Source organism: Hippichthys cyanospilos, chromosome 6 (genome assembly GCF_059441005.1).
Source record: "Hippichthys cyanospilos isolate Australia breed blue-spotted pipefish chromosome 6, RoL_Hcya_1.0, whole genome shotgun sequence".
Lineage (NCBI taxonomy): Eukaryota > Metazoa > Chordata > Actinopteri > Syngnathiformes > Syngnathidae > Hippichthys > Hippichthys cyanospilos.
In genome coordinates this window covers 391,571-404,476 of record NC_142374.1, presented here as the reverse complement: position 1 = coordinate 404,476, position 12,906 = coordinate 391,571, and the positions used below count along the sequence as shown (strand labels likewise).

Below are 12,906 nucleotides of genomic sequence, written 5' to 3'. Positions count from 1 at the left end.
TAAGCCTTGGTGCGCTGGATGAACAGTGGCAATTTCTCGTCAACAAATCTGCTGAAAAGAGCCAAAAACTCAAAGAAGCCAATAAACAACAGAACTTTAACACTGGCATCAAAGACTTTGATTTTTGGCTCTCTGAGGTGGAAGCACTTCTTGCTTCAGAGGACTATGGGAAAGATCTGGCCTCAGTCAACAACCTGTTGAAAAAACATCAGTTGCTGGAGGCTGATATTTCAGCCCATGAAGATCGTCTGAAAGATTTAAATGGACAATCTGATGGCAAGCAACGCCTTTGATACCTCTCAAGTGAAGGACAAGCGTGGTGCTGTTAATGGTCGTTTCAACAAAATAAAGAGCATGGCAGCCAGCCGCCACGCGAAGCTGAATGAGTCTCACCGTCTACATCAGTTCTTCAGGGACTTAGATGATGAGGAGTCTTGGATCAAAGAGAAGAAGTTGCTTGTAAGTTCAGAAGACTATGGGCGTGATTTGACTGGAGTGCAGAATCTGAGGAAGAAACGCTTGAGGCTGAATTGGGAGCCCATGAGCCGGCAATTAAGTCTGTGCTTGATACTGGAAAGAAGCTGTCTGATGACAACACCATTGGCCAGGAGGAGATGCAGCAGAGACTGTCGCAGTTTGTAGAACATTGGAAAGAACTCAAAGACCTTTCTGGAGCAGGGGGACATTGTATTGATCGCGGATGCAACAGCCCCACGTGTATCCTGGCTGCTGGGAAGGGTCTTAGAGATCTATGCTGACAAGAAGGGACTAGTGCGTTCTGCATGAGTTAAAACAAAAACCAGCACACTGGACAGACCAATAACTAAGCTTTGCTTGATTCAAGAAGCAGACTCTTAAGCTTCTAAGAGGTTTGTTTTGTTTTCGTTTACATGACTTGTTGGCTCCATTTATGTTAATATTGGTTTGAATTGTTCACGGTCTCCTGCCGTTCTCAATTAGGGGCCGGTGTGTTGGAGCCAAAAAGCCTTTTGTGTATTCTAATTTGTTTATATTAAGAAAGTTAAACAAATTGTCTGAAGACATGCCAATCTATGGTGGGTGGAACCATGGTTGCCATGGTTACATAAATACGTGCCAGTTGGTGATTGCACTCAGGTGCGACAGGGCAAGACACAAACAGTTTTCGACCGTGCGAACGTGCGAACGTGAGTGGTCTTTAAGTTTGGTTTGTAACCCGAATTATTGTTTTATCAAGATATTGAACGAAAAGGAATGTGGACGAAATAAACGGATTGGCATATCCAACGCAACGCAAAGAGACTATTGAAATTATTTGATCGACGCACGCGTCAAAACAAAACTTACCCAGTTGCCCTGCTGTCCAGCCTATAGGCAAAGGCTGTACAATATGTATGCGACTTTGTTTAATGTTAAATATATCTACAGCCGATGTGAATTACAATCAAGGGCCTCTGGGTATAAACAAATTGTGCCTCACCTGCTTGAATTATGTTTTTACATTTAATTTTCAGTTGCTGCCAAGTGTGCTTTATGCCTGTGAGATTGCACCTAAATGACAATAAAATTTATACCTGAACATCACTGATTTCACCTATAATATTATAAACAGTGTGATTAAATGTTAAATGAATACTGCATTAACTTACGCATTGACTCGGGCAGCAATTTTCTCCCACGCCGATTGTCTCTCCTTAGCCGCTGCAGCAGTGTTGCTTTTTTTCCAAAATACTATCTGTTCATACTCATCATAAGCACACACTAGTACTTCCAGTTCTAGTGGAGTGTAATGAGTTGATCGTATTTTGGTTTCATTTGCCATAGTGACTTGTAGTATCGGTGCTCCACTGATGATGGCTTTTTATTGTCGTCATGCACGCGTTTAACAGGGTGAACAAACTCAGAGTTTATGGAACTAACGCAGCTCAGTTTTTCTGGAACCGAAAACTCAAGAGTTTCCCGTACAGGGGTAAGGCAACTCACAGCTCAGGGTTAAACTCAGAGTTTATTGAACCTGCTTTTGGAAATGGACACTTGGCTGTTCAGAAGAAGTTGCATGTCACAAGATTGATTATATGTGCATTGGTGCAAAAAAAAATTGCAATTAGCTGAAGTGTGTCATCACAATTCCTCGCTCAAAAAGGTGGGAGCAAATAGAAAAAAACAAAGCAATATCAGATGAGGTGAAGACAACTCATTGAAGGGAGAGTGAGGTCTCTTCTTCTCACAAGCCAGAGAGACGTTACTGGCATTGCACAAAACGCTATGGCAAAAAAAAAAAAAAAATCCCGCTCCTCAATGTAATTTACTCATTAAATTGAACAGATTGGAAATATTCAGGCAATGGTATGACAGCCATTTCTACATTGCCAGGTACTTCCATAAATACTAGCGTTAAGAACACCCACTGTGTGTCATGTCACAGTGTCCTCAATGCGCATGCAGGAGAGTTGCCCAAACTGTCCTGTTTAGCCTTCAAACACAGGTCATACAGGTCGCATTTATTTGGAATGCAAACAACCTCACAAAAAAATGCAAGACTGAAGGGATGTGGCTCAAATAATATACTGTAGGTTTAATCACAGATGGGGGAAGGAGGATATGGAACAAAAAACAATACAAAGTCCAACCAAAACATGAACCAACTCACCAGGTGCAACCAGGTAACAGGAGGAATACAACAAAAGTGCTGTCAAAACTCACAACCAACCAACAGTTTGAAATATTTCGATTCGTCCAGAGAGAAAAACTGCATAGGCCAAGCTATTACATTTAAATTATCAGTCATTAAAACAGTCAAACAACAACAAGGCTTCTCAGAAAACACGAAATAACTGGAGCGAGGTGGTAGCTACAAAACGAGATTACGGCAAGCAATGACCCAACAAGAACTGAATGAAAACTGGGGACTTAAATTTCACACTGAACGAAAAAACACGAAACAGCTGTAGAGAGACAAAAGGCAGGGGAAGGTGATTGAATGACATGAGGAGGGCAGGTAAACAGGCAGGTGGACAAGATCAAACTCACGAGACAGACAGGAAAGGCAAAAGCAAGAGAACATAAGGATGAACTTAAGAACATGAAAAAAACCCACACAACCCCAAAAACAACAAAACTCAACCAAACATGACAGCCCTTCACCCTAATTTTCCTCATATCAGCCCTGTTTTGTTACTCTGTGCTCTCTCTTTCCAAGCTCCCATACCCAACTATTTTCCCTCCTTCACGCTTTCTTGAGTCTGTTTTTTTCTGATTTCGACGACTGCTCCTCGTCCGTTAGTCCCTTCACTGATTCTGATGCCACAATATCATTGAGGTAGACCTCACAGCACCAAGAACCTTGTTCATTAACCGCTGGAAGGTGGCTGGTGCATTACGCAGTCCAAAAAGCATGACTGTGTATTGTAAAAAGTGATCAGGCGTGACGAAGGCGCTAATTTCAGAGGTACGTTTGGTTAGAGGCACCTGCCAATAGCCTTTAAGAAGGTCTAATTTTGTGACGTACAGTAATCCCTCGCTCTATCGCGGTTCATCTTTCACGGCTTCGCTGCTTCATGGATTTTTTACAGTGTGGATATTTTTTATAGTGCATTGTGCTCTGAATCCTGATAGGCTCAGGAGCTTTACTGTTGTCTAAAATTAAAATATTGCTGCTGTACTGTATTGGTTTTTCACTTGTCAATTTATGACATAAGGCAAGAGGATCCAAAGGCTTGCTTTCGTCTCTCCCGTGTCTCTTCTGTACGTTACCAACATGCTAGTAAGCACATTGATTGGCAGCTTGGTCGCTGGGAGCCGATCAATTGACTCGATCAATTGACTGGTAGGCGTGCCGAGAGCAAACACACACACTATGACAAATAGGCACAGCTGGGACTGTGAAATACGCGAGTGACAATGTTTCCAACCTTGTATTACTATATTTACTAATTACTTATTACTAATTACTTACTTATTATTTGCTAATTACTAATTTTGGGCTTTAAAACTGGTTTTGATTTTTGGTTTTATTTTTTTTATTTCAGTATTGCATTGTAAAATAATAAAAAAAATAAAGTTGACCACATGGATTTTGCGTGTTATTTTTGGAACGTAACCCCCGCGATAAACAAGGGATTACTTTACTTCGCAGATCCCACACAATGGACACAGTCATTCATCCGGAGCGGCGGGAATGAGTCTGGTTTTGTGATTGCATTAACCTTTCGGTAATCATTACAGAAGTGTGGTGCCTGATCAGGTTTGGGTACAAGCAGCAAAGGTGAACTCCAAGCGCTGCAATTTGGGATTGCCAAATTATGGTCAAGCAGATACTTTGCCTCTTTTTCCATCACAGCGCGTTTCGCTGGATTACTACAATATGCATGCTGTTTAATAGGCTTGTGATTTCCCACATCAATGTCATGTTTGATCACATTAGTTTGCGAGGGAATATCACCAAACAAATCCAAGTATTCACGAATGACAGTACAAACGCTAGAGCGAGCAGAAGCAGACAAGTGTGCTAGGTACGTTTCTAAAGTTGATACAATCTCAGCGTACATCAGTATTCCATCTTTGTACTTATCTGATGCACTACTGTAGACTATAAAAGCACGCCTACTCAAGCACTTTCTTGCATAATTTCAGCAGCCAAAGCAACACAGAATCCTTGAATAATGCTACTTCCCCCGCTTTTATTTTTTATAATAATTATTATTATTATTATTTTAAAAAAGCAGGAACCAATGCAACAATTCTCTTGCATGTTTTAGATCTCCCCATGTTCCAAAAAAAACTGTATACATTTAAGTATTGTGTTAGATTGGTGCATGTAATAGGAAATTTAGGACTAAATCATGTTCTGTAGGGACAAGAATGTTTTGTGCACACACGACTTTTTTTTTCCTTTGCAAAAACATAAAATGACAGTGTAGGATGAGCAAGGACTCATGACTGGTAATAGCCTAAGCGTCCTCCATATACTGTACAGTGTAAATCAACATCGTTGCTTTTAAATATGACATCTGTGTTTGTCAGTATGCCACTACTGAAATAACTGCAACATACTTAAATACCAAAGTAGAGTCTAGTCTTCCTGGGTGCTTTCTTGTACAAGTAATCAGCTTTGCTAAAATAAGCTGATTTAAAAGATATCCTTTAAATGTAACAGATATTTTAAAAGGTACGGTGCTTAAAACTGTTTAAAAAAAAACACACGAAATTTTAATGACTTTTTTTCGCATTAGTAACATATCAAGTCTGATGAATGAACGAACAAACCTATGTTAAATAGCTAATGCGTTTAGAACCCCTGGGAAAAACATTAAAATTTTACTTACATATTAAAAATTGGTACCAAAATAGTATAGTAAGTGCCACATATATATAATTTACATGTATACAATCACAAATCATCACAAATTAAAAATATAGAAAGGATTTATTTACCTTTGAGTGCCGTTTGTTATGCCCATTGTCCCTAATAAGGGAATATAAATCCATATAAATAATCTTCTTACTTCTCTCTTTAACATCATTAGCAATCCTGGGACCCTTTGCTAACCCTTTCTTCTTTGATTTAAGCAGTAAAATGCACTATAAATACAGTTTTGTAACCACTCACAATCAAACAAAGCTGTACAGTTACGCCATTTTGAAGCAAGTGAGGCCGCCCAATAGCAGACCACCATCTCCTTGAGCAGACGCCAACCAATAGCAGAATTGTAGTGACAATTAAATAGAAACGCCTGCAGATGGAGACGAAACAACACAAATACAGCCAAAATAAGTAAGTCAGGGACATTGTGACATGGGGGTTTTAAAAATACTTTGTGTGTGACGCCCCATGTTCTCTCAGGGAGAATAAATTTCACATTTTTAAGCACTAAGGTGCTAAGGTTAAATGCCACGCTGCTTAAAACAAAATTGCATTACAGCTGAAACAACTCAAACAACTGAAACAACAATGTATTCATCGCAAAACGTTGTTTTAGTACATATCCAGGAAATAATTTCATTGTACAGTGAAGTTCACTTAAGTCAAAATGCACTCAGCAGGCCATGAAAATGACCAACCAACGGTCTGACAGACTGACGATTACAATTTACGACATGAAACAAATGGCGGACCGATGATGACAGAAAGGGGGCAGTTAAGGGATCTGAGTTCAGTTCCAGCTGGCTCCGGCCTTCCTGTGTGGGGTTTGCACGTTCTCCACCCCCGCTCACATGGGATCTCGCTGAGTACTCCAGCTTCCTCCCACACTCCAAGAACCTGCAAGGCAGGTGTGTTGGACACTAAATTGTACTTAGGTGTGATTGGGTGCCTGAAGCGCCGTCTGTTCCTGTGTGCCCTGCAATTGGCTGGCAACCAGTTCAGAGTGTCCCCTGCCTACTACAAGAAGTCAGCTGGGATAGGCAAAAGCAAGTCTGTAACCCTTGTGAGGATAAGCGGTTAAAGAAAATGGATCAATGGATTATGTTGTACATATATTAAGTTTACAAAAAGAGGATGGCCAAATGCATGGTTTGTGACCAAACAATGACACCACAAATACAATGTCTCTTATTTAATTACTATAAAACCTACAAAAGACATTAGCTCAACTTTGCTGTTAACACTAGTAGGTAAGTGCACCTAGGTAACAGGGGCATAAGGTTCAATAAAAACATTTTTTTAAATACATTTTTTTGTTTTTGTTTTTCAGTGTTGTGGTTTGGTTCACACAATCATACAAAAACATCAACCACACATGCATAGACACACCCTACAATGCAAAACAAAGTGCACTTCAAAGTTCTTATTGTGGGTCTCAACCATAGAGGCCAGCTGCTGAATGCAAAACAAGTTAAGTGGCTTTTGCTAACAGTCAGTTGTACAGAGAAAAAAGATTGAACACGTGTGCGCCCTTGATGATTGCAGAGAGTCCTTGATGGTGCACCAAGCAGCATGGTCCAGGTCTTCTGCATTATCATTATGGATCAACCATAGTGTGTGTCCTACTTACACAGTGTCCTCTGGGTATGTTCTGTTTCAGAGGGAGAGTGTCCAATGTGTGAATATGACTTAAAAAAAAAACAAAAAACAAAAAAAAAAAAAAACTTGAATTGCAATTCAAACCGTAGCAGGTTAAATAATGATGGGTGTGTGCTGATTCCTTTTAGAATTAGTTTATTTCTGAACACAGCCATGTCCCCTAGTTATGAGAGAAAATGCAAACTACTGTGACCACATTAATTCAGTTAAGTTTGAATTTTGTTCACAAAAAAGTAACAAATATTTTTATCATTGAGTTGTATCAGGCCTTGTGATTTGCAGGCAACCAGTTCAGGGTGTACCCTGACTACTGTCTAGAGCAGTGGTCCCCAAACCTTTTGATCACCACGGACCAGTCAACGCCTTAGATTTATATTGTGGACAGGGGCGAGGGGTGCGGCTGCAAAAGCCACATCATCCTTTTCACTATGTATGTAATTAATATATGTAATATCAACAGCAGCCAGAGGCGGCGCCAAAAGTTTTCAATGTCGCAATCTCGCAGTGGCGAGACCGTGCTAAATATTGTGCTGACAACGCTGCGCTATCGTTAGCTTAGCACTGTAACTACAGTTCAACAGCTGTTAAGTGAAGCAAACGCTGCACATACCAGTTGTCCCAAGTTCTCGCTTCAGCCTTTCTACAAGCTAGGTGAGTGCTCTTGCTTGGCTCTGTTTTGTATTGAAAGCTCAGCTGGCCGTGTTGGATCACTCCCAGTGACCGCAAAGCGGCCGCCATGATTCATTCTTGCCGTTGAATGTTCCCGAAGTTGATTGGCTGTTGCGACGCAAAACGCGGAAAAAGTAAAAATATTTAACTTCACGTGAAAGGCGAAATTTCGCTTCTCGTGACCGCGCGCGGCCATTCGCGTCGCTCGAAGTGCATTCGCGCCCAGTCACGCGAACTCCATTGACTACAATACAAAATGCTCCGCTTTTTCGCCTCGTTTGCGTTCGGTGTGCACTAAATCGTCTAAATCATCTCCAAAACATTATTTCGGGTGCAGCCCACGTGGCCCGGTACCGGGGGTGGGGACCACTGGTCTAGAGCAATGATTCTCAATTATATTTTGCAAGTCATCCCTAGGAAAGATAAAACCATATCGAATTTATGTTTTTATTTTTTTTTGCACTACATGATATTCTGTTCTACATTATGAGCACCATTGTCTCTGTTGTTTATTGCTATTTATTTATTACTCAATTATGTACTGTAGTCTGCTGCTCAGGGAAGTGAACAGAATAAAAATTTCATTCCATGGTACATATGATGATAAATCTCTTGAATCTTAAATTGGGATTTCAGATTTAGCACCAAAATGTTAAAATACAAATAGTTCTGAGAGAACCAGAATTATAGTTCCGGGCCTACTAGATTCTTGATTCTCAATTACAAAGTGAGACTACATTGTGACTTGCACATACATAATTGACTTACTCCCACAGGGCAAGAGCGAGACAAGACAGCAATGTAGACGTAGACAAAATATGAAACTAATGTTGCTACAATAAAATGATTTGAAGTTTCATTGCTTTATTTTTTGACACAGCTGAATATTAATTTGTCAAAATGCCCTAAACTTCATCATCACTATAGCTCCTCCCATTTAAACTCACCAATGTTCTAATCTTCCTTCTTGTCATTCATTCAAACATCCCCAATACTCTTTGATGGGTTAGGGTTAGGGCCATCTTCTGACCTGGCCAATTTGAAGCTTTCTTTACCCAAGTGACGACTGTTGTGAGATCACAGCATGGAAGATTTCCCTTCTCTGTTACTCCCACCTCTGCCTCAGTGTCCTGTTTATTTTTTAGTTCTGCGCTGCACAGTACACTGAATGGGTGCAATATCATTGCATATTTCATATACTGTGTACAGTATTATATTCTGTTACTCTATATTCATTATTTTTCTATCAAACAACATTTCAATTGATGCACATCTATAACTACTAGAATGACAAATAGTCTTTCTGAATCTGATCCCATTACTATAAACTTCTGTGTTAAGGAGCACCTTGGAAATGATCTTGAGAAAACTCAACATATACTGTACTTTTGGCAGTCCTGCATGCTCTGATTGTGAAAGTATGTGGCATGTCGGTAAACCAAACACAAATAGGCTTACCATACCTTCACAGCATAAAGTCACAAAGACGCACATTTATAGTGTTCAAGCAGTTGCAGCGCCCACCAATTACTGTCGGCCCTGTGTTCATTCATCAGAATACACTGGACTCTGTGTGACTAGTGTGCATGCCTGTATGTGTTTATAAAAGCATCTTACAAACTGTGTCTTTGCTTCCAACCCACAAATGAGAGTAAATTTTAGTCTAGCATCTGAAAGGTGAATACTGTTGACTAGACACCAATGTTTTTGTGCCTGTATATTCTTTGTAGAAGTCTTAAAAAAAACGACTTCGATAGAAAGTAATATTTGACAGTATAACAGGTGATATTTTATGATGATGATGATGTTGATTATTATTATTATTTTTAGGGTCTGAGCAGTGACCGCTGTGAGGTCTCAATTGTTTTTCTCCATATTATTATTATTATTATTATTATTATTTTACTTGATAGTAAACACTGTCAAGTAAAATAAATAATTAGAACACAGCAAATATCACAATGAGAGAGACAAGTCATGTGTTACAGACCTCTATAAACTTACATATCATCATAGTGCTGAATGAAACTGAAGGAAAATTACATCCTGAACATTGTCATTTTCAAATACATTCAGTTCCATTGTGTAATTATCCCAACGTGTCAGTACCTCAACAATCCAAGGGCTGCAAGGGCCTTTTATAGCTGCTTGCAGCTCTATTTAGTGCGCAAGCAGCGACCACTGTGAGGTCCCTATTGTTTTTCTCTGGATTATTACTGTGATGTCCCTATTGTTTTTCTCTGGATTATTAGGCCCTGAGCAGTGACTGCTGAGTCACTAATGATTTTCTCTGTATTATTATTATTACCGTATTTCGACCTTACTTATAAATTGACCCCCCCCCCCCCTTTTTTTTTTTTATTACTTCAATGTGGGTGAATTTTACAAAAATGCAATTATAAGTCTACCTCTGACCTTAGTGGTTACAGAGATCAACGGAATTATGGTACTTTTGGAGGCATTTCTACATTTTATATAAAATAATATAATGCTGAGGTTATGGGGGCGGAGGTGGGGCGGGAGTGAGACAAGACTGCAAAGCGTGTAAAGCAGGGGTGTCCAAAGTCGGTCCTCGAGGGCCGTCGTCCTACATGTTTTCCAGGTTTCTTTTCCTGACACACCTGATTCGAATGATCAGCTCATCAGCAAGATCAGCAGAAATCTGATAACGATCCTGATTATTTGAATCAGGTGTGTCAGGAAAAGAAACCTGGAAAAGATGCAGGACAGCGGCCCTCGAGGACCGACTTTGGGCACCCCTGGTGTAGAGTCTACACTGTAGACCAAACGCTTAAACTAATGTTGCAACAACGAAATGATTTGAAGTTTCAATTAATTAACTTTTTGACAGTGTGGGAGGAAGCCAGAGTACCTGGAGAGAACTCAAACGGTTTGGGGGAGAACATGCAAACTTGACACAGGAAGGCCGGAGCTGTGGGGCGGATGTGCTAAAGGCTGAATATATATATATATATATATTTTTTTTTTAAAAAGCCCTTAAAGTCATCATCAATATCTGATACGCCAAATAGCTCTTTCCATTTAACTCACAGACGTACTTATCTTCCTTCTCACCATTTGTTCCAATATCCTCGTTACTGTTCGAAGATTTGTCTTCAGGACAATAGGATAATATATCAAACTTTCTTCATCCAAGTGATGACGGTTGTGAGATTTGAGCGTGAAAGCACGTCTAGCACCTCTACCTCACAGTTCTTATGTTTTGTGTCATGGTTTGTTGGGTTGTGGGTTTATTTTGAGGGGTTCTGTTTCTGTTTACGTTTATAGTTCCGGTTTCTGCCCCTGTCGCGTCTGCCTGCGTTAGTTTTGATTTAGTCCACCTGTCTGTTACCTGCGCCTCGTGTCCTCCAATCTGCTCCCTTTGCCTGTTGTCCCTGCCCAGCTGCCATGTGTTAGTTTGATTAGTTTGTGAATGTATTTAAGCCTAGTGTCTGTTACAGCCCGTGTCGGATCATTGTCTCTGTCACGTCATGTCATATTGTCTCTATCGTATTGTTGTCTCGTAGTCCCGTCTTGCCCCGAGTCCCTCAGCTCCGTGTTTTCCTGCCAGCCTGTCCATAGTGTTTTGCTTTCTGTTTTGCCAGCCTGCCTGCGCCCTTAGTTCGAGTTTTTTGCCGTCCTGTTTTTTCTCGCTTTTGTTCCCGTTCGTTTATAAATAAATGGATTTAATCAACCCCCTGTCCCGACGCTCCCCTGCTTTTGGGTCCTCCTCCTCTGCAACCATGCCGGCCTCCTCAACCGCCGTACTCCCCCGTGACAGAATGTTCCGACCAGCACAGGACCCAGCGGGAAGTCCGCGTCGGCGGACTCGACGCCGCCGCCCCGCCCGCATCCGTTCTCAGCCCGCCGGTCAGCCCCGTTCCCCCAGTGTGAGACCTCTTGTTTTTTCTTCCGTGTTTCTCCCCTCCGAGTCCGCGTCTGTCCCCGCTTCTGATCCGCCCCCCGCGTCTGTTACTTCCGCGTTTCCCTCGTGTTCCTCCGACCTCCCATACGACACGATTCTGTCCCCGCACGTTTTTTGTAGTTCCGATTTTTCTGATTTGCGTAGTTCACCTTCTGTCCGCACACCCGATCACCCTTCCTCTCCTGTTCGCGCACCTTACTGTACGTTGGACTCAGATTTTTCCGATATCGAGGATTGCCCTCCTTTCGTCACGTTTCGTTCCAGTACCGGTCCTGATTTTGTTTACCCGCGTCCCTCTTGCGTCAACACATTTTATCATATTCCGTATTCGAGCCCGTGCACCTCTGATTATGATTTTGATTCAGATTTTGACTATCAGTCCGGCCAGTCCTTTTACAGTTCGTCCGAAGACTCCGATTCAGAGCCCCTATTTGACCGTGACCTTTTCGTGGGCTCCCGGTTGGCATTTCGTGGCCGCCGGTGGAGGGGCCCGCGAAAAGGCCACCGCCCCAGTGACCACCAGAACCCATCTGTTCAGCCTTCCGATCCGTTCCCTCCTGTCTCTGTGTCCCCCTCTTGCCGCGCCCTGCCTACTTCCTCCTGTCCTGTACCACCCTCTTCTTGCACCCTGTCCCAAGCTCCTGTCGCGTCTGTACCACCGGTCTCTGTTCCCCAAACTTCCTGCCGGCGGGCTGAAGCGGCACCCGCCCCTGTCCCAGCGCCAAGGCGGCTACCTGTCCCTGCGCCAAGGCGGCCACCTGTCCCTGCGCCAAGGCGGCTACCTGTCCCTGCGCCAAGGCGGCTACCTGTCCCTGCGCCAAGGCGGCTACCTGTCCCTGCGCCAAGGCGGCTACCCGCCCCTGTCCCAGCGCCAAGGCGGCTACCCGTACCTGTCCCAGCGCCAAGGCGGCTACCCGTACCTGTCCCAGCGCCAAGGCGGCTACCCGTACCTGTCCCAGCGCCAAGGCGGCTACCCGTACCTGTCCCAGCGCCAAGGCGGCTACCCGTACCTGTCCCAGCGCCAAGGCGGCTACCCGTACCTGTCCCTGCGCCAAGGCGGCTACCTGTCCCTGCGCCAAGGCGGCTACCTGTCCCTGCGCCAAGGCGGCTACCCGCCCCTGTCCTTGCGCCAAGGCGGCAGACCGCCCCTGTCCCAGCGCCAAGGCGGCAGACCGCCCCTGTCCCAGCGAGCCGGCGCCCGGCCTCTGCGAACCCTGCGAGCCGGTCCCCGGTCTCTGCGAACCCTGCGAGCCGGTCCCCGGCCTCTGCGAACCCTGCGAGCCGGTCCCCGGCCTCTGTGAACCCTGCGAGC

General features: G+C 43.1%; 1 protein-coding gene across 2 annotated transcripts; it reads left to right on the top strand.

The window, feature by feature from the left end:
* The first annotated feature begins 10,906 nt into the window (after positions 1–10,906).
* LOC148421784 (uncharacterized) lies at positions 10,907–12,906 on the top strand. Of its 2 annotated transcripts, none has more exons than XM_088416236.1 (2): positions 10,907–12,328; positions 12,479–12,906. In XM_088416236.1, the coding sequence occupies exons 1-2, from the start codon at positions 11,945–11,947 to the stop codon at positions 12,893–12,895; spliced, it is 801 nt and encodes a 266-aa protein (XP_088272362.1). In that variant the 5' UTR covers positions 10,907–11,944; the 3' UTR covers positions 12,896–12,906. The 2 variants fall into 2 exon arrangements, with proteins under 2 accessions (XP_088272362.1, XP_088272361.1); XM_088416235.1 differs by having other exon boundaries at positions 12,449–12,906.